At 54.4% G+C, this 21,098-nt stretch overlaps 1 protein-coding gene across 4 annotated transcripts in view; it reads left to right on the forward strand.

Annotated features, from left to right (window-relative positions):
• LOC115637739 (protein FAM76A) overlaps nt 1-20,101 on the forward strand; it is a 62,106-nt gene extending 42,005 nt beyond the window's left edge. For 3 of the 4 annotated variants that reach the window (XM_030539298.1, XM_030539300.1, XM_030539301.1), the window contains 9 exons: nt 8,639-8,704; nt 11,563-11,760; nt 12,675-12,857; nt 13,203-13,415; nt 14,565-14,715; nt 15,222-15,340; nt 15,689-15,879; nt 16,326-16,470; nt 17,005-20,101. In XM_030539298.1, the coding sequence (XP_030395158.1) occupies nt 8,639-8,704; nt 11,563-11,760; nt 12,675-12,857; nt 13,203-13,415; nt 14,565-14,715; nt 15,222-15,340; nt 15,689-15,879; nt 16,326-16,470; nt 17,005-17,091 (1,353 nt within the window). In that variant the 3' untranslated portion in view covers nt 17,092-20,101. The remainder of the gene's footprint in view (nt 1-8,638; nt 8,705-11,562; nt 11,761-12,674; nt 12,858-13,202; nt 13,416-14,564; nt 14,716-15,221; nt 15,341-15,688; nt 15,880-16,325; nt 16,471-17,004) is intronic. The other variant, XM_030539299.1, reaches the window with a different exon arrangement.
• Nucleotides 20,102-21,098: the final 997 nt, after the last annotated feature.

A 21,098-nucleotide genomic window follows, 5' to 3' on the forward strand; every position in this document is an offset into this window, starting at 1 on the left:
AGTGAAGAACCTACATCAAAAAAAACCCCCACACGATGTGAGGGCACAAGATAGGAAAAACTGTATAGGAATCTTTAAATAATGAATACGTAGCAATGAATGAGACGCAGTGTAAACTGTTAGTGTCATGGGATCTCTGCAGGTTGGGATCAGAACTGCCTTAGCTGTCTATCTCAGGCCATGTGCTGCTGCACTCAAAAGAGATGCCTTTCATCTCAACTGTTAAGGGTAGGAGGGGCTGAGTTCTGTGCTCCTCAAATACGGTGAAGCCATCATGAACTTCTTCAGTCCCCATCCATGATACTGCACTTTCAGAGCACCTCTCATTTTGAGAGGTGCATTGAGGTTCATGGACAGGAACTAGGCTGCCCAAACGTGCTGGCACAGTGAGTACAGGATCTGTGGGTTTCACTTCACCCACATGAAGATGCAGCCACCTCTGGGTTGGAACGCAGCTGCGTGCACACTGACAGGTAGTGGTTCAGGGCCTACAACCAAAGAATACTGTAGCCAGTTGAAATGGAAAGGGGGGAATTTTTAGGGAGGCGGAGTACAATAGTCAGAGCTGGGATACAGCAAGGACACTTCCTCACCACTTCACAAAAAGTGTCAAGAGGTTGTCTGATGTTCCATCCAATTCATCACTGTGTCTGAGGCCAAGTCTACCACTGACTTCGGAATAGCTTGCATCACTCAGGAGTGTGAATACCCCCCGCCTCCCTCCCAGCGACTCTCACCTAAGCACGGTTTGGATGGGAGAGCTTTCCCGCCAACACAGCTACCACCTGTCGGAGGTGGATTTATTATGCCAACAAGAGAGCTCCTCCTGTCAGCAGAGTGTCTTCACCACATGTGCTACAGTAGCTGCAGGGAGGTAGCATTTCTAGAGTAGATTAGCCCTGACTTTCCTATCACTGTCCTCCTAGCCTCGCCAGATTCCATCCGGATGCTGTTCATTTGCCTTTGCCTGTATAGTTGGTAACTGGCTTTGAAACGTGTTGGGATCCTTTTTTTGTATAAACAGAGCCATAGATAATAAACTGGCTTTCTGGTACAGGCAGTAATTCTGTTTGCTTAATCTTTTGATGTCCTTATCAGGCATGCTCTTTGCTGGTACCTGGCTAAGCTTTGGCAGGGCTGGCACCCCACAGTTCACCAAGTGGCACCAGAGTTCCCACCCTCAGTCAGACCGTTAGCACTTGTTGCTAGGTGTCCTTGTCTCCAGGAGCAGCCGAGCGAGATCTTTCAGTGGAGGATGGAACTCATCCATGCCCCCAAGTCATTAAAGCACAGACCTCTGGAAATCAAAAGACCTGGCATAAGCTTCTTCTTGTTTCCTCAGGCGAATCAGGAAGGTGGCTCCATTCCTCAGCTTCCCTTTTTGTCGAACAGGGGTAATGCATTAGAGGGTGGTGTGAGGATTAACTGGCCAAAGGGAACCCATAATGCACCAAATTATTAATAAACACATGATCTGCAGTGAGCCGAACAAATCTCCATGCTCAGCGTGTCTGAACAGTGACTACAATGCACCTTACAGGTGACTAGTCAAGGGGGGAGGGTAGAAGAGGATTGTGCTGACATCACTGGTGGAGAGTAGTTAAAATAAGTACAGCTGATTACCCATTGGTTCTTCAAGGTATTTTGTTACATGCTATCAGAATGTTCTCCTTTTGAAGAGCCATCTGGCACTTCTGACTGGGTGTCAACACCTCCTGGGGTGAAACATGCAGGGTGAATTGCATCACAGGAAACCTGCTTGTTTGTTTGTAACGTACACCAGCCAGGTGCAGAGGCAGCCTTGTAAATAGGGAAGGAAGAAGGGACAGGCAGCCCATAAGGGAACTGCTGCTGAATGAGAGTATCAGGACTGACTTGGGGGGCCCTCGAAGGGGGGGGGGGGGAGTGTCTGTCTGGCTGGGCCGCAGGAGGGAGTTGGGAATATAACAGTGATTTCGGAAGATAGGGTCTTAAGCGGCAAAAGAAAAATTAGCTGCCTAGGACAGGTTGGTCATTGGTGGGTGAGCCAAAGAGTATTTAATGGGATGCTTCTTGGAGGTAGGGTCACTGGAGCAGATCTCACTGTATATAAAGGCTTTTGGCTTACAGCTGAGGAATACCTCCAGAGTGGATTGCTCCTGGCAGGGGAAAGGGGGTGCACAGAGTGTCTCTGGTGGGCTCTTGGTGACTACAGAAGGGTTTAATCCTTCCCCAGGGTGTTCTTGGCTCTTTCCCCTTCCCTTTTTGCCTGAGCGAGCTGGTTTTGGGGATCATGCTGGGAAGGGCAGGAGCTTGCTGTGTGTTTCTGACTTTGCTGGGATTTTCCATGGGCACCTCGGGGATCAGGTGCCCAGCTCCCCCTGGAATTCAGTGGGATTTGGAGGCCTAACTAACTCCCTTGGTTGCTTCTGACTAGCCCAGTTGTCCTTTGGACCATAGAGACACTGATCGCCCCCTCGTCCCCCATTGCCCTTTTTAACTTGTCTGTCTCCAGCTGCTGATGTGCAACTAGTGGTGCTCCGGGCATTCAGAAAACTGCCAACATTCCTTCCTGCCAGGAGAGTGAGACATGCCAGCCCCACCATGTAACTTCCTGTTTGTCAAGGAAGTGCTGTAATTTGATTGGCACTCTTGCTTTGCTGCAGACATGAGCTCCTGCCAGACTCTTCCCTGAGCATGTGGCAACCCATACCTTGGAATGGACTGATGTAAACCTGGCTGCCTTGGATTCTTGAAGAACCAGGATTGGCAGAGATCACTAAGTGGCATCTGTTTCCCTGTGGGCCCATTGCATCAGTTAGGATAATTTTTTTAAAAAGTCCCAGAATCATAAGCCAGGATAAGCCTATTAGCCAGGATGGGCAGGGATGGTGTCCCTAGCCACTGTTTGCCAGAAGCTGGGAATGGGTGATGGGGTGGATCACTCAATGATTCCCTGTTCTGTTCATCCTTCCTGGGGCACCTGGCATTGGCCCCTGTCAGAAGACAGGATACTGGTCTGGACAGACCTTTGGTCTGACCCAGTATGGCCATTCTTATATTCTAATCTCCCAGAACTATTCAGTCATACTGACCACGTTGGATCAACTATGCTAACTGGCACCTGCTTATTGCTACCAGGATTGGTTTCCATGACCAAAGTGGACAGGGTTTTTTTGGTTTTGTTTTTTAAAGAACTAGTTTGTAGAGAAACAGGTGCATTAGATGTTTCTCATATCACTCTAGTGTGTAGCTATTGATCAACAAAAGATCAGAAGAGGTATTGAGGGGTTTGTAGATGATTGGGGAGGAGATGTGGGAAGAGGACTTCAGCTAACTACAGTTTATAAGCATGATCTGTATGAGGATGTGGGGCAGATCGGAACTAAGGCCTCCGTTTCAGTGATCCTCTTGAGCATGCACTTTACTTTACGTCCCCAAGCAGTCCATGGAAATCGTGGGATTATGTACTTTGCTGAATTCAAGCAAAGGGAAATAAGGAATAATTTAAGGACTTGTTTGCACTGGGACTTTTGCACTGGTGTAACTACCCAGGTTAGGCTAGACTGGTGTGGCTTGTATTGGGGTGGCTTATGCTGTTACAGCTACACTAGTGCAAAAATCCCCAGTATGAAACCCTCCCTTGGAGGAAATGGTGTGAGAAGAGTCTGAAGAATGGTGAGTGAGCTTACAGGTAAGCGGGAGAAACTGAGCATAATGAACTTCAGCAGAAATTGGGTGACTACATGGAAAGAAATGTAAATTGACAGGAATACACGGTTGAATGATAAACATGAAGGGATGGATACTAATCACACTTAGCTCTTCAGTAGTGCTTTTCATCAATCGATCTTGAAATGCTTTACAAAGATCAGTGTCATTTCCCCCATTTTACAGATGGGGAAACTGAGGCACAACAGTAGAAGTGACTTGCCCAAGGGCACCCAGCAGGACTGTGGCAGAACCCTCTTGGGACACTTAGTCTGTCTCCCAAACAGATTCAGGCCCTTCATGAGAACCTGTTTCCTCTAGAAATAAACACAAAGCTGGCCAAGCTGTGTTTGGGAGCAACCCTTCGCTCTTTGGTGGAGGGCAGGAGAGACTCTTGCTGATGGGCATTTGAAGTAATGGAGTTTGTTGCCCAAGGTGTGTTTACACCCTTGCTTCGTTCTGCTCGCTTTGTCTAAAGGTGCCTGACTGGGGTGGTGTGTGGCTACTGTTTTTTTCTGTGTGCCGTTTGCCTTAGAAATATCAGAGTTGGCCAGTGTTGCTGCAGAGGTGGGTGAGTGCATGTGTGTTTGTTTGAAGAGGAGTTTTGTGAACTGTTCCCTTTAGAGAACGGGCAGGGATGTTGAATCTTTCCCAGACAGCCTTTTCCCCTGGGCATTATCTGGGCATGGGAGTTACCCAATGGTGGGGGTTCCCACTTACCTGTGCCCGCTACTCACAGTTTAATAATTTTTGAATAAAATCTTCTCTTCTGCCCCAGCTTTCAGTCCTTTGTGACATGGGAGAACTCCATGAGTTCTGTGATCCACATAGAACCTCGAGGGTAGACGAGAGGTGAATTTCCAATGTGGAAAAAATGAGCAGGGTTTTTTCTCTCTTTCAGTGTGTCCACTATACAGGAAACAAGTCCAGTTCCCTTCCCTTCTCCTATCCTCTACACTTCCACAGGTCTCTTTTAAAGCTGGCTCTAGCTATCCCAAGTCCCTGGGTTATGTGGCCCTTTACCCCTCCAGCCCATACCCTTGGCTAACGCAGGTTCTCCAGTCTTGTTTTTAATCCTAGAGTCTGCTAGGCAAGATTGCTGCCGCAGCAGGTAATGTCACCGTGAACTTTAGTAACCCGGGTAGGCTGGGGTGACAGCCTGGTGTGATTGGCTGACTCGAATGTCTGGTGACAACCAGCAACCTGGTTCAGTTAGGTGTCACAATGTGGTCTAGTTCCCTCTTGGCCCAGCCTGTCTGCTTCCTCCTCTAGCTGCTCGATGCCTGTTCCTGTCATTGGACTTAACAGGGAAACCACCGAGTCCCTCTGAGCTGTTACTTGTGCATCTGCAAGGGGTGAGGGAGAGCAACAGTTAGCCTGCAAAAGCACCTAGCATGTGCCTCTCAGCAAGGGCTTGGCTTGGGTCCATCCTGGGCAGTGTCCGCTAGCAGTCGCCTGTGTCTGGAGGTGGAAGCTCATGAACCCTTTCATTCTGTCCCTCGTTGTCGTGTCTGTCCCGTCCTCCCCCGCTAGGCCTGGTTCAAAGGAGCCTTTATGTATCGCTCTCAAATGGTCTTAACAAGTAGCAAATGTCATGTGCATGGCCCATGTGCATTTGAACTGTCTGGAGGGTGGGGGGGCCATGTTCCGTGTGTAGATATGATCCGATTGGGAGTTAGACTCGATGACCCTTGCGGTCCCTTCTAATTCTGTGATCCTTTGTGCCTGTTCCGCACTGAGCATGTCATCCACCAATCATGCTCTGATGCTGTACGGCTGGCTCAGCGCTGGAGCAGGTTACCTAGGGAGGTTCTGGAATCCCTGTCCTTAAGGACAGGTTGGACAAGCACCTGATCTATCCGTGGTCCTGTATCAGGACAGGGGGGATGGACTCCTCCAGCCCAACATTTTTGTGATTTCTGATGTTTGGTTTTTATGCCCTGGCCTTAAAGCAATTTTTCCTTTAAAAGGCTGAAGACAGAGATTTGAAGCTGTGGTTCCAAAGGCAATATGTCCCATCTCCTCAGGGGGCGGTAGGAATTTGGGGTGACTTTACCACGGGGCGGATCAGTTCCTTGCTAAGTACTATGCAGAATCCTGGTACAAAACAGTTCCCTCCTCAAGGAACTCAGTCAAAGGGGTTTAAAGAAAAATATTCTTGGGTTTAAAGAAAAATATTCCTCTCTGTTGGTTAAGGCTCTGGGAATCAGGAGTTTGTGGACTGTCTCGTCACTGATCAGTTCCCCATCTGTAAAATACTCCCCATTTCATGCAGATGATGATACTCCCTGTCCTCTGTTAGGCTGCGAGCACTTTGGGGTAGGGCCTGCCCCTCACCTGGTCTGTACCTCATAGCAGTAGAGCTTTGATTTCGGCTGGTACCTCCAGGTGCTGTTGTGATCCAAGCAACGCATTTCCCGCTAGGTATTGAAATTTGGTACAAGAATAAGATGCTCTTGTGTGAAAGAGAAATGAGCAAGTCAAGTTTCACCGGCTGAACTGAATGAAATACAAAAGAGAGAAGCATGGGAACAAAAGTACCATAGAGCAGAGAGTTCATCAGCGTGTTGCATGTGAGGCAGCTTTAAATGAGCCGCCCTCCTTGACATCTCTAGGTCTTGGCTTCTCCCTCACCCTTTGCCAATGCCCTCGCTCTCCTCCAGCTTCAGAAAATTGCCTTTTAAATTTTAAATCCCCTCCCACCTGCTGCTGTCGCAGTGGGTTCAACTCAGTGGCACAAGTGTCTGCAACCGGGTGGAGCTTTACGCCAAATGGTGAAGTTTGTGGCTAATTCTGGAACGTCTGCACCAAGTCTTTGGAAGGGCTCTGTGCAGCAAGGCAGGGACAGTCACCTTATGTGCTTGGGATGTGTTCCCCTTGTTGGAGATCCTTGAGCCACAGTTTCAGATCTCAGGGTCTTTGCCCTCTGGAGGGCGGGGGGGTGGGGGGGGAGGACAATTGGATACAGTGCAGTTTACTGTATGTGGGAAGAGACCTGAACCTGAGTTTGTCTGGTTGATATCAGGGCTTAAAGATCTTCGCAAAGTTGAAGGGCTTCGCCGATGAGTTCTTGCTTAAGGCTTGTTCCTCCTTTTTTTCCCCGTGCACTGTGTGGCATACTATCCTCCACCCCAGAAGTGGCTGCATTTTAGGGGTGATGTCTGTGTACAGTTTGGGATCTTGTGGAGTGAGTGTCACTCCAGTAATGCCACTGAGGCAGTGGAATGGAGCCACTAGGTGCTGAATGGGCCATCCTGATCCTGCTCACAAACACCTACCCCTCCCGCACACACCCCTGGAGGGCAAAGGCAGCAGTCCCCCCTGCCCCAGAGCATTTACCTCTGTGTACAACTGGAGGGAACCCCTCTTGAAAAGAAGCTTTAGGGACTGAGAAGAAGAATTTGTTTGGAATACACCAGTGCCCTCTGCAGCTATGCATCCCACCCTCCCCGTTTCTCCTTCCCATGCAAAAGCATTCACTCCCTGTGGTTCTTTAATATCTAAAGCATCCCCAGCTACTGCAGCTGATGCCTGGAACCATTCAAAGCTAGCTGCCTGGGGGTTGTCTGAGGGCCCTGTGGCATTAGAGTTTGCTCCCGCTGGGCCCAGAATGGCCCCAGGGTGTGACCTTCAGGGCATTAGGGTGGGGAATTTGGACTTCTGCATTGCCTGGCTTGTGGTCGTTTGGCTGTTTCAGTCTAATTGCTCTTTGGTTATGTTTGGGGGGGATTCATTTTCTGGGGTGTTCCATTCATTGAGGGCTCCTAGCCCATTTGGGTGGGGAATCTGTATTCGTGTGCATTTGGTGCTCACACCCAAACCCTCCTCCAGACAACTTAAACCACCCTCACTCTTATTGAGTGAGACATGCTTCCCTCAGCGCTGGCCCACGTAATTCAGAAGCAACATACATGTGTTCTCCCCACTTGTCGGCAAAGATTGATGGCAGGATCTGGGTCTGGCGAGTTCCACCATCAATGGCAGGTGCCAAACCTGAGTGGTGGTCTGACCCTGCATGCCAGGTTGCAGTGCCACCCGCTGTCAGCCCAGACATGAACTGTTCTGTGGGTGCGTTTGAACCCACATTAAAGCTGTCTCTGCTAGCACGTCTCAGTGCCTTGATTTCCCTCCCCTCCATCCCCCCAACCACAGGGTGCTCCAAGTAACGCAAGACCCAACACAGCATAAATAATTAAAACTGCTGGACGGCTCAAGTGAGCAAAGGGCATCTTGTAATGCCATTCTGCTCTTTGCATTTGCGTAGTCATGTGTTCAGAAACTTGACGCTGAATCTCCATCCCCCAGCTGAAGTGGCTGCTACAGTATAATCTTCCACCTTTACATTCCCTTCTGTGTATCCAAAAATTGCGGGGCGGGGGGGGAGGTGTTTAACACTGCTTTCCAACGAACAAAAAAACCCCTCCTGCTCACTGAAAGGTGAAATGCAATAGAAGCTGTCCTGGCGTCAGACTAGCTGTGTGAAGTGAAGCTTTCTATGTAATAGAGCCATGCTGTTTCATCAGGCAGCACAAGTGCCCGTTAGCTGCACCAGCCCTGCTAGGGGATATCCCTTGAAGCAATTCTATCACATTTAAAAGGTTCTCTTCCGCCTCCTGGCCAGAGGCATCATGTGGGCGTGTGGCTGGTAAGTTGCAGCACCCTTGGTTCACATGGAATTGCTGCAGGCTTGTTTGGAGGAGGGTGCACAGACAGAGCAGCTCCGAATACCTGGCTACTTCGGGGAGTTGTCTGATGAGGTAACTGCATGAGTCACCCCTTCCTGTCCCTCTGCCTTCACCTGGAGACGTGACACCAGCTCTGATTTGTCCCTCCTCTGGAGGGAAGGCAAGCCGTTCTTACTCTGGCAGGATTGGGACAGCCCCAATTTCTTTCAACGCCACACTGGGCAATGTCTTAAAGTTATTGCTATTTTTTTTTTCTTTCCTAGGACAGAGGAATAAAACTCCCCCGGCAGCTGGGAAGAGGCCCGAGTTCCTTCATCCCCGTGGAGGAGGTAGGATACAGGGGCAAATTGATTTCTCTCTGAGGCTCCTGGTGGAAGATGTGTTCCCCACTCTTTGGGGCTGGGGCCCCAGGGGAGACTGGAGGTCTGATTTCCAGCCCCTATTTGCCAGGGTGGGAGAGCTATGGGAGAAGTGAACTGTCTGACTACTTAGTGTGTGCGGGAGGATCTCTGTTTGATCCACCTCGGCACTCCAACCAGCTGAGCAGCATGGAAGAGGATTGGGAAGGAGTCTGTCCTTGTGGATCAGTGCTGGTGGGAATACCTGGCTGCACCATAGATTGGAACGGGAGCCATTGCGGGGAGGTGGTATAAGATTCCCCTTTGTTTGCTTTCTGCCCACCCGTCCCACCATGGCCTGTCATGCTTGTGATCGAGCTGCTCCAGCGCATGCGATGGTGAGAGTCGGGTAAGGGTGGTGAGGAAGCAGCAAGGCGCAGCCCTGGTGCATGGCAAAAGAAGGCCCCGGGCAGGCCGGGAGGAGAGGTTCTTGCATGCCAGCTGCATAGGGATAGAGATCTGGCTGTGTGCTCGGCGCAGAAGAGTGCTGGCCTCCGTGGCCTCTGGCTCTCAGCAGGTTGCATGGGGCTTCTCCTAAAAGATGGAGACCTGCCTAGGATCCTATGCCAGAGAAGAAAGATTTCTTCTCTCCCCCACCCCCACCCTCCCATGTGGGGAGGCCACAGGAGGGGAGGATCTTGGTCAGAAACGTCTCCAGGGGAAACAGCACAGTCTAGTGGCTGGGCAGGGGTCTGAGTTGTGACCCGGATTCCTCTCACGGCCTCCCTCTGCATTCACTGCTCCTCTGAACCTCGGATAGAAACAGGGCTGTGTCCCTTGATCCCCAGATGGCAGGTACAGCGAGGTGTCACTCTAGTCAGGTGACTGTGCCCAGTTAAGGAGTGAGGGGCTTGTCAAATCCTCTAGGCTAGGGGTTCTCAACGTCTTTCTGAGGCCCCCCCAAGATGTTCTAAAAACTCCACGGTCCATCTGTGCCACAACCGCTGGTTTTCTGCATATAAAAGCCAGGGCCGGTGTTAGGGGGTAGCAAGCAGGGCAGTTGTCCAGGGCCCCTTTCCACCGGGGCTCCCACAAAGCTACACTGCTCAGACTTCGGCTTCTGCCCCAGATAGGGAGGCTCAGGGCCCTGGGCTTCACCCTGTGCAGTGGGGCTTCGGCTTTCTGCCCTAGGCCCCAATGAGTCTAATGCAGGCCCTGTGTGGAGGCCCCCCGAAACCTGCTCGAGACCCCTTAGGGGGCCCCGGATCCCTGGTTGAGAACTACTGCTCTAGGCAAAGGGGGTTGCCTGGCCCCTGGGTGTGCTCACGGGCCCTTCAGAAGAGCTGGGTGCTTGCTTCCCTTGGCTCCGTGCAGCAAGACAGGGGCTTTCCGTATCACTGCTGTCATCATTATTTGGTTTGCCCAGCGACCTTCGCCGCACTGCTCACAAACAATGAGCTAATTGCAGCCCAGCCTGTTCGTGCCCATCTGATTACATCATCCACCTTTCTAGCCCGGGGCAGGGGCCCAAGGACGGTGATTAAACAGCACCTAATTGCCCTGCTATGAGACTGAGATCTGCTCTGTTTCTGGTGCCCTCTGGGCAGGTAGCCACCTCCTGCTGATTCCACCCGGGCACCTCGGCACCTCCCAGCAGGCCTGTCGAGCCCTGGCTGGCCAGCAGCCGGATCGCTGTGTTCCCGGGCTGGCTGCACAGACAGTTTCTTCTACCACTGACGTCAGGGTGTGGAGTTGGGCACCCACCACTCCTTATCAGGGCTCTCTTGTTGTTGTAACCGGGCCTGCCCTGTGCTGGGGGGTGTGGCGGGGGAGGAGACGGCATGTGGAGGGTAGCTTGAACAAACAGACCTGTTGCATCAGCTGGCGGGGCGCCAGGTCTGCTGCAGGAAACAGATCGAGCCCTTCTTGAGCAGGGTTTCTATTGGTTCCTCTCCAAAGCCCTGGGGAGCCCCGAGAGGTGGGGCAATCCCACTGTTAATGATTGATCAGCAGCCAGTGCTGATAGCTGGGGTCTGCAGGGCGTTCCCTGCTTGCAGCCCCCGGTGCCTACAGGCAACAGAGAGGCGAGCTGGGCAATAGGCTTGCTCCAGGGCGCACAGCATGGGTGCCTGAGCTGGGCAGTTCCTGGGGCCTGGTTCTGCCCTCAGACTCTGCTGCCTTTGGCTATTATTAGTCCATGTTTGTATTGAACCTAGAAACCACAGCCCTGGACCAGGCCCTCGTTATGCTAGGTGCAGTACAAACATACCAAGAGAGTCTGTGCCCCAGGGAGCTTGCAATAAAAGGGTATTCATTCCTCCCAGCTTTGTAGGGTCCCTTCCCAGCACTGCCACAGCTGATTTGGCAGGACTCTAAGCACGTACTTTACCCTCTTGTCTAATATGGGGGTGACTGGTCCTGACCTCCTGGGGGGCTCTGTGGCCTCCCAATTGTAACGCGCCTCTAGGCGTGTAGATAAAAGGAGCTTCTTGTGTAATCCCTAGCGCTCACTAAAAGCTAAGTGGCATTACTCTGTGCAGAGCATTGTTCTCCATGCTTGTTACGGAAAAGCCCCAAAACAAAGCCATTGTTCCCTGTAGCCCAGACCTCCTGAACTCCTGTCCCTGCCGGCTGTCGGGTGGCTGGAGGGTTGGGGGCAATCGGTGTGTTGAAATGACCCTGGTGCAAGTGGTGCCCTTTGCGGACAGGCCTGGATGGTCAGCTGGGAAGCTTGTGCTGTTAGCACTTGGGTTGGGGCCGTCGCCTGTCTGACCCCCATTGTGTCCCATGAGAGATGGGGCTGGGAGCCTCCTGGGGCAGTTGCATTCTCAGCATCTCTCTCCCCGCAGATCCTGCAGGAGGGCACGGAGAGGGCCCAGCGGCAGCTCTTCATCGAGGCCTTCGTCTCCACGGGCAGGGTGGGTAACATCACCATGGTGATGGGGCTGCACCCGGAATACCTGGCCAGTTTCTGGAAGACACAGTACCTGCTGCTGCACCTGGATGGGCCCCTGCCTTACCACAAGCGCCACTACATCGCCATCATGGTAAGCGCCTCTGGCGGGAGGTGGGCACTCGGGTCCTGTGGGCCAGGGCGCTGTGGGGAATGGATGAGCATCTGACTGCCTGTAGGAGAACAGTTCATGGCGCTTTAGGGCGCGGAATTGGGAGCAGGGGGGTAGAACTGAGCAGCGGTAAGTCTGCATATCAGGAACAACTTGCTAAGAGTGACATGGATTGGGCTGCGGCTGGGGTCTCCTGGGGGTGGGGAAAGAGACTCGGGGAAGCATCAGAACTGCCTTGGCCTGAGTCCGTATAAAGACTCCGCTGGCCAAAGCACTCGTGTGTCGTTCCCAAATCCCTGAAAGCTGAGCCCACCCTCAGGACACAAATTCTGTTCTCCCTGCAGCCCCGTCCTATTGCTAGAGGCCTCTCCATAGTAACGGATACACCTACCCACCCCAGCCTCTGGCTAGCCCTTGAGGAGCAGCCCCTGTTCAGGACAACACTGATGGGGATCATCCTAATCTGATCTCCCTGCCTTGAGCACTCACGTCATTAATGGTGTTGGCATGCAAAGCATTGCAGGCATCCGAGTTGGCACCCAGTGAAAAGAACGGGGCAGCTCATACCTCAGCGCTGTCCTTTCAGGCTCGTGGCCGATGCCCCCGGGTCTGTTACAGCTGGATCATGTTTAGAAGGGTTTCTAGAGCAGAGCAGCTAGAGACCAACTTTTCCTGTCATTAAAAAGACAGCTGAGAAGCTGGAGAACAGCTGAGGTCTGTCCGTGTCCCCCAGTCCATCCCATATCCCGGGCTTGGGGACGCGCGGCCCTGGAGACTGTGCAGCAGGGAAATGCCCTGGGCTGACCTGGGTCGGGGGAGAACCGGCTAGGTGATGTGCTGTCTCCTATCTCAAATGTCCTTACCATAGTCGCTGTCTCTTCTGCCCTCACCCCCAGGCAGCGGCCAGGCACCAGTGTTCCTACCTGGTTGGCTTCCACGTGGCGGAGTTCCTGAAGGTGGGTGGGAATCCCGGCTGGCTCCAAGGCCTGCACTGTGCCCCCCAGAAACTGAGGAACCTCAACGAAATCAACAAGATCCTGGCTCACCGGCCCTGGCTCATCACCAAGGAGCACATAGAGGTGAGTGCCCGGGGCGGGGGAGCTGTGGTCTGCCCAGCAATAAGCAACCTGGGGGGCTCCTTTTCCCTCTTGTCTCTGCTCATAGGGAGAGTGGGGAAGAATAGGGGGGCGCCACCCTTCTGAAGGCCCTTTCGGTCACTCTCCTTCCTCCCCCCCCCCTTGTGTCAGCACCTTTGGTCACAGAATCACAGGCACAGGGCACAAGGGGGCTGAGGATCTGCAGTGGTCTGTGTGCTGCTCCCCTCTACCTGCCCCACACTGGGTCTGTTGGGGGAGGGGGATCTACTCACCGCATGCATCCTCTCTGGGGAAGAGCTGACCTGGGAATGTGTGCGCATATTTCAGGCCCTCCTGAAGACGGGCGAGAACAGTTGGTCCCTGGCAGAGCTCATCCAGGCCCTGGTGCTCCTCACACACTACCACTCGCTCGCCTCCTTCGTGTTCGGCTGTGGCATCAACCTGGAGACCGACCAGGAGGGTGGGCATGCCTTCCAGCCGCCTTCACCACGCAGCTGCGACAGCAGCCCTGCCTCCGAGGACGGAGTGAGTGGCTCCAGCGTAAGTCCGGGGCCCTCGAGCATCCTTCCTGTTCAGGCATAGCTGGCGTCCAGTAGTGCCATCCACCCAGCTGTGACAGAGCTGGGATGGAGGTTGCAGAACGCTAGGGATTAGGGAAGGGGTCTGTGTCTTTCCTCCCACCCCTCCCTGATCTCAGCACGCTGGCCTGGAGCTTGACATCCTGGGAATCGCTCTAGGTTCCTCCATTCGGTAACACGCTGTTCGTTGTCTCCAGGCCACTGAAACAGTGGGACTGGTCCAGGCTGTTATGACATAGAAAATCTGGAGGTGTTTCCTGGTTCCGTCTGGTGGTCTTGTCATGGGGTGGATGGGTTAGGAGCTCGGCCAGTCAGCTACCAGGCTTTCCATGTGCTGGTCACAGCAGTTAGTTCCAGAGCCTGGTGTGAACAACTACCAGGGAGGGGGTTAAATCTGCAGCCCTGTAAACCCTTCCCCAACCAAACCCCAGGAGAGCAGGTGCTCCTCCATTCCTGCTGAGATTGCAGCAGGCTAACGGTCACGCTAGCTCTGATCCAGCTGCAGTGCCTGCTTTGCTGATGTGGCTTCTTACAGCCCCAGAGAGGAGCATCTGAGGGCTGCCATCCACCGTGCCTTCCTCACAGTGTGGGTGTGGAGTGGGAGTGGAGCTTAGTGAGAAGATGAAGTGGCTGGAACCTTGTGCACTGCAGCTATTCAGGGTGGTTCAGCAACCCGTAAGCAGCTTGGGGAGGCAAACCATACATTAGAGCAGCCCTGGGGCTGCTCTAAGTGACACTGGCAGCTGCACCAGGCACTGGAGTCGAATCTGGGAGGTGTAAAGGTGACTTATCCCTTCTCTGCAGTGTCTCCTTAGGGGTGTAGCACAGAATCTAGCCCACAATAGATAGAGGCACCGGGCCCCGGGTCGTACCTGAAGTGTGTTGGACAAAGTGCTAGCTTGGCATCACACGATAGGGATGAACAAAGCCCCAGAAAATGTCCCATTGCCAGCAGCTGATTGCTCTGGATAACAGGTATATGGTCCCTCCAAGGGCTCCTCTCTGCACCTAGATAAAGAGGGTGTTTTGTGCTTGGAATGAAGTTGGCTGCATCCGTCTCCCAACCGCTGTTGGTGCTGACTCTGCCCGCTCGCTTTCTCTCCGTGCCCAGGGCAGAGATGCCATGCAGGAGGTGGAGGTGCTGATGGCGAGGATGAAGCTGCTTCAGGAGTGCCAGCTGGAGGAGGAGGGGGTCACGCAGGAGGAGATGGAAACCCGCTTCGAGCTGGAGAAGACGGAGAGCTTGCTCGTGGCCCCCTCAGGTGAGGAGGGAGGATGGGGCGGGCGAGAGGCAGAGGCACATGTCTCAACCAGGTCCAAAGGCTTTCGGTGGCTCTTCGGTATGGGCTGTAGCCTGTCACTGGCTTATCTTGAGGGGTAGGACGGACAAGGCCTCTCTGCCATGGTGGTGGTGCTGCTGTATGATGCTCAGATGCTGTTGGGAGAGGGGGGAGGGAAGGAGTCCTCCCTGGGGAGACTGCCAGTGGCTCCCTCTACATTTTCTCTGCTCCCTGAGCAGGGAAGGGCTGTCATGGATTCCTGCTGTCGGATGTAATTATCTCACGGGTAGTTGGTAAACAGTGCGGTTTGCATTAATTGCACCTCCCATTAGGGCAGATCATGGCAGCAGGTTTGCTCTGCAGAGGACCCTGCCGGTGACTCAGCTCAGGAGTAACGTGGAAGGTGGCTCAGGGGTTTCTTGAGTGGCTCTTTGCCACAGGGCAGCGATAGGCGCTAACGTCCCTGTGGGCTTTTGTCTTCTGTCCAGTCGACATTGCTGAGCACACGCTGCCTCCCAATGTCCTGTGCTTCGTGGAGGATCCGGAGTTTGGATACAAGGATTTCACTAGGAAAGGAGAGCAGGCCCCACCCACCTTCCGAGCTCAGGTACCTTCTGTGGGCTGCGCTCCCCTGATACAGCCGCCGGCGGCCGTGGGGAGAGGAGAGGCTCGGAGCCAGACATGTGGTGTGCAAAGTCAGAGGTGGGCAGGTGCAGCAGGACAGTCTGAGGGGCCTCTAATCCCATTGAGGGCTGTGGGCCTGGCCCTGTGTTAGCCATCACCAGCCGGTCCCTTTCCAGGGGGCTGTGTCCTATGCCCCAGGCTCATATTTTCTCCGGAGGCCTGACCTCAAGTCTGCAGAGAGGCTCCCACTCCTGTGGATGGGGTACTGGGCCAGGCCCTTTGCTCCCGTTGGGGTTTTGGAGCCTCTGTCCCAGCATCCTTCTCCTGGCAGGATTACTCCTGGGAAGACCATGGCTACTCACTGATTAACCGCCTGTACCCCGACATGGGGCAGCTGCTGGACGAGAAGTTCCAGGTGGTCTATAACCTCACCTACAACACCATTGCCATGCACAGTGGGGTGGACACCACCATGCTCCGCAGGGCCATCTGGAATTACGTTCACTGTGTCTTCGGCATCAGGTAGGTAACTGGGGACCCCCTGAGCCCATGGTGCCCTGGGCGTGTCTGGTGCCCTCAGACACACCCATTTCTCCCCTCCCCTCTTTCCTTGGTTGCCCCAGGCCCCTCGTCTAGATCCTCCAGCTGAGCTATTATCTGAGGGTCCCTGGGAACAGGCTTTGGGGCCTGGTTTGAGTCCGGCCAGTGGGCAGCCGTGACCAAAGCCCTGCCCATCCGCAGGAAGCTGGGGGTCTCGGTCCAGTTACGTGTGTGTCCGTGTCCGTGTCCGTGTCCTGCCTGGGGTCAGCTCACTCATAGGCCCTGTCTCTGCCGGTCAGGCCGCAGACCCGTTGTGACGGGGAGGGGAGTTCAGGTGCCAGGGCTGCCGGAGGGGAGGGAGGGAGGAGGAGCTGGGCTGAGGCCCTGGTCTCCCGTCAGGGTAAAGTGGGTTCTCCCTCCCCTCCTAGATACGACGACTATGACTACGGGGAGGTGAACCAGCTCCTGGAACGCAGCTTAAAAGTCTACATCAAAACCGTGGCCTGCTACCCAGAGAGAGCCACCAAGCGGATGTACACCCACTTCTGGAGACGCTTCAAGCACTCCGAGAAGGTGCGTCCCCTCGCCACCCCCAGCCCTGACACCAGGAGCAGGGCTAGGCACTGAAGTGGAGCGACAGAGCAGAGCAGCTTGTCACGGCCGCGCTGGTCCCAGGCAGGGCCCATGCTGGGCAATTGCTGGGGCCCCGAGCAGCTCAATGGGGGCCCCTGTTAATTATTAGTCGGGCGGGGGAGGACCTGAAATTATTCCTGCTTGGAGCCCCCAGTAGGCTAGCACTGGCCCAGGCCCCTGTGCTCATCTTGCCTCACTGTTGTGGCTCTGGCATGGTGGGGGTCGCTGCTGAAACATCTCCCCAGATCCTAGCAGTGATCCCTCTGCCTAGCCTGACCCAGTGGCTGATGCTTGCGGCTTTAGGGGGGAAGGTGTGCGGGGAGAACCCAGAATGCACCAGGACCATTGTGCCGTCCTACACTGTGGGGAGAGGGGATCCTCCTTTTCTGCAGCCTAGGCTCTCCCCAGGCCCTGACGGATCCTGACTTCCCCTCGCCCCCGTCTCCCCCTCAGTGCCCTCTCCTTCCGTTCCAGGTGCACGTGAACCTGCTTCTGCTGGAGGCCCGGATGCAGGCGGCCCTGCTGTATGCGCTGAGAGCCATCACCCGCTACATGACCTGAGGGAGCTGCGCTCCCCATGCCCTGCCAGGGACGCCCCTCGCTGCGGGGGAGCCTGGCTTCACCGACGTGGGTTTGGGATCCGTTGGGAAATACTCTGGGCCCTCTGGAGCAATGGGCTGGGGGGGGCTTCTCCCCCACACTCTCTCCGGGGTCGTTAGACACCAGACAGCTCAACCCCTTCCCTGTGTAATGAAGAACCACCTCTGCCATGCCCAGTGTTCCTGTGGATGCTGCCCGGCAGGGGCCGTCCTGGGGCCTGTCATCCGGGCCACCAGCGAGGGCCAGGCTCCACAGCGGGACTCTTGCCGCTGCCTCGAAGCGGACGTGCCTTTATAGTGTTAGCGTGTAACAAAATCAGACTGAGCTCCCTCCCTTGCTGGCTGCTGCTACCCCCTCTGTGCTGGGCACGACTGTCCTGAGGCTGGTGACTAGTGCAATGGACAGCAGAGAAGTGCGCTGCCCTGTCTGGGGCTGCTGAGGGAAGGGCCTGGCCTCATACCAAAGAGCTCTCTGCTGACAGGGTATCCCAGCTCCCACGAATGTGCATCTCTTCTCCCTGTCCCCATGGCCCAGCCTGGCCTCTCCACGTGTGTTGCCGTAAGACTGGGAGCAATCCTGCTGGGCACTGGCCATCTCACACAGGGCCCGGTGGGGAGAGCCAAGGGCACAAATTTCCCTCAGTCCCATGATGCTGCCACGGCCACCACACTACGTTTAGTGCCCACTGCTCCTGCTCTCCAGAGCTCTGCCCCAGGCTGCTCCACTGGCCGGCTCTGGGCTGTGGATGGAGGGAGGTCGGGGCACGAGTGGAATGCCCCGTCTGTGGGGCTGTTCTGCACAGCCCCTGCCTCAAAGGGCTGCAGGCTCTTGCCCTGGTAGGGTAACCTGAAGCCCACAGCCTCTTGCGCAGTGCTCAGCTCTGTACACACCCCAGTCGGGCCATGCGCTGAGTTTGAGCCTCTCTGCCTGGGCAGTAGAGTTTGAGCCAGAAGCTCCAGCTGTCAGTACCTGGGGGAGAGCCCCTGAGGAACCCACAGGGGTCTCCAGTTCAGGGCTTGGAAGTGCCCAGTAGAAACAGCAACCTGGACGCCCCTGGGCATGTTTTGTCTTGCACGTATCCTGTGCCCTCATGGTCCGTGGTGTGTGTAGCTCTGCACAGAGTGTGTGGGGGGGGAGGGAGGGAGGGAGGGAGGGACTTGTCTGCCGTGTGTGCAGAGAGCTAAATGGTGAAACCCTCCCAGAACGTGTCCCTCCCGCTTCCAACCGCCCTAGCCACGCACGGAGGTTCGAAACTGTGAAGCAAACTTGGAGGTTGCTCGCTTCATCTCTTGCTGCTTGTTCCTGGCTTCATCCTGAAACCAGCCTCATCGGCTCATCCCACCCACCTCCGTCCCCTCTCTCAAGCGTCCTGCGTTTCAGCCTCCGCATTACCTACGTCCCTCCCATGTCAGGCACCCTGTCCTCTGTCCTGTTGAAAAGTCTCATCTCAGAAATAGCCCTTGCTCTGAGGTCCTAGGACGCAGGCGGTGTCTGTGCTGGAGGTGGGGAGCAAACACCGTGTGCCGCTTTCTGACCGAGGCCTCTTTCTTTGTGCCCATTGTTTGGTCTGCTTTGCACAGTGACCCATGTCTGTTCTTGGACAGTCGAGAGGCCCTGAGGGTAAATTCACCCCACAGCACTGCTTAGGCCTCAGTGAGGCCTATGTCCCACTTACTGCCCTGTGTTCTGAAACAGGACATAAGTGGTGTATCGGCCGAATGCTAGAACCTTTGCACATCAGCGAATTTCCCTCCTCTTGCCAAAAAAAGAGGGACCCTTTGCCTCTTGAGTCCATCCAGGACGGCTGCGAGCAGCTCCACTTTGGACTGCACACCAGAACCAGCCATTCGTTGCAGGAGTCAAACTGGGTGGGGATTTTCAGGGTTTCTTAATTGCTGTCAGTATTTCGATTAGCTAGAAACACAAACAAAATTAGCCTGATTTGTCAGCCGCTGGAAGAGAGGCTGCAAAGAGGACAAATGCTTCTGGGGTGATGTCCACTTAGAACCAGGCATGGAGCAATTGAAACTTACGACCCACTTTTTCTGCCCAGGGGCAGTTCTTCTCTGGTCACATTCCTTTTTTGTGGGCAGCATTACATGGTGCAGGATATCGCATGTTATCCATGCTGCATTGTAAAGCAAGGACTATGTGCACGCACTCTTGGGGTACAGTGCACATGTGTATAATATATACACTCCATTGTAAAGCTGGGTTTGTGTACGAACAGACTGGGCTGTATGTGGCTTTGGTTTTTGGTTTTCTTTGCACACACACATGCTCCTTGCTCTTGCAGTGCAGAATGGTGTGGGTGTCTCCTTTTTCTCTGGCTACAGGCAATCCCTTTTCACAAGCCTGGGACCTTGTAGCCAACGCTCTCTCCCCCCACTGTCGCACTGCACGTTATGGCAGCTGATGCCCTGTGAATTCAAAAGACAGTTAGTGCTGTTTGAGGTGGGCTGCCCCTGCTCTGTCAAGCCGGCTTCTCTTTCCCGTGCCCGCGTGCGAGGTGAAATGCTCTTGCCCTGCCGGCAGGTTTGCACAGGTTAAGGTCTGGACAGCAGTCTCCATTGGTGTTTGGGAAGTTGGCCAGTCCCGTATGCAGGTAGGGAGGGATGTGAGACTACAGTGTATGTTACTTTGGGGTGGGCGGGGGAAGGGGTGAAGCAATGTTTGTAGCTTTATCCAGATGTGCCACAGCATTTCACACTCGTGCAGGTCACTGTGAAATGCCCACTGTGTGAGCTTTGCCAGTCGGCAGCCGTATCCTCCTTCCCTGGAGTGACTAGTGTTTGGAACTGACAGCCCTGCGTGTCACTGCGGTGAAGGACCAGTTGCAGAACTGTAATTCTGTGTAAGTTATTGGGTTTGGAGGGGTTTCCTCCCCAGTGGGGGTGAAAAGGCTGATTTGTTGTGACTTTGTTGCCAATTCTGTTTTGATGAGAAATAAAGTTGACTTTTTTTTTCCAAATGCCTGTTAATTTCCTTCCCTGGGCACTCTGCTTTGAATCACGCGCCTGCATCTGAAACAAACTCGAGCTGCAGTGGGTCTGCTCTGCCTTCCTGGAGAGTGAAATTCCCCCCAGGGCAGAGAGCCCACACTAGGCCGTGACCGTTGTTCCGTGCATGCTGCAAAATCTGGCCACTTGTGAAGGCTCCTAAAACAGGAGCTGAGCGCTCAGGTCAGTCGTGTCCCAAGCACAGGGACCGAGCCACATGCCAGCCCTCTGCAGACAGCTAACTACCCACCAGCACAAGCTTCGGCTGAGCAAAGCCAAAGCCTTTCCATGATTAGTGGTGCTGTGGCAGCTGAAAGCAGGATCGGGACACAGTCCCTGCCCTAAAGAGCCCACGGCCTAACAAGACAGGAGTGTTCAGGGGAATATTAAGTGAGTTTGTTTCACTCCAGTTCCTACTGCCTTTTGAATTTTGTCTCCATCGCTGGCCTGAGTGGTCAGACACAGCAACTTTCGAATTCCTGGGCATAACCTGTTCGCAGGAGCCAAATTGGAAATTTGCATGTGCCTATGCGCTTGTCTGGGGCGGGAGGGACCGGGAGGAGGTGCCACACATCTGATCAAAAGCCAACGAGCCCCCGCTCCCATGCCTTAAGCCCTCTGAGTCAGGTGGGATCTGCCCAAGGCCCAGTGGAGCGAAACAGTCAAGCTCTGTTAAGCATGTGGTCTTGTATAGGGTAAGGGTGCAACATTCATTGAGGTCCGGCAATAGGGCTTCTCGTGGTTGTAAAATTCAAAAGCCAACTTGCCTCAGAACAGGTCAGGCCGTGCTCCCAGCCCTGCCTGGGATTGGGGGAGGCTCAAGCTGGAGCAGCATCCCCTTCTTGGAGCGTCCCTCCTGGCGAGGGCGAGATCTGTGCCTACCCCCTTCAACCCACTGTGTAAGGAAGCAGGTATCTGCAGAGGGTGGGAAAGGCTTGGCACTAGGGAACGGGCTTAAAGAACCAAGCT

The sequence above is a fragment of the Gopherus evgoodei genome, chromosome 20 (assembly GCF_007399415.2).
Source record: "Gopherus evgoodei ecotype Sinaloan lineage chromosome 20, rGopEvg1_v1.p, whole genome shotgun sequence".
In the NCBI taxonomy this organism is placed as follows: domain Eukaryota; kingdom Metazoa; phylum Chordata; order Testudines; family Testudinidae; genus Gopherus; species Gopherus evgoodei.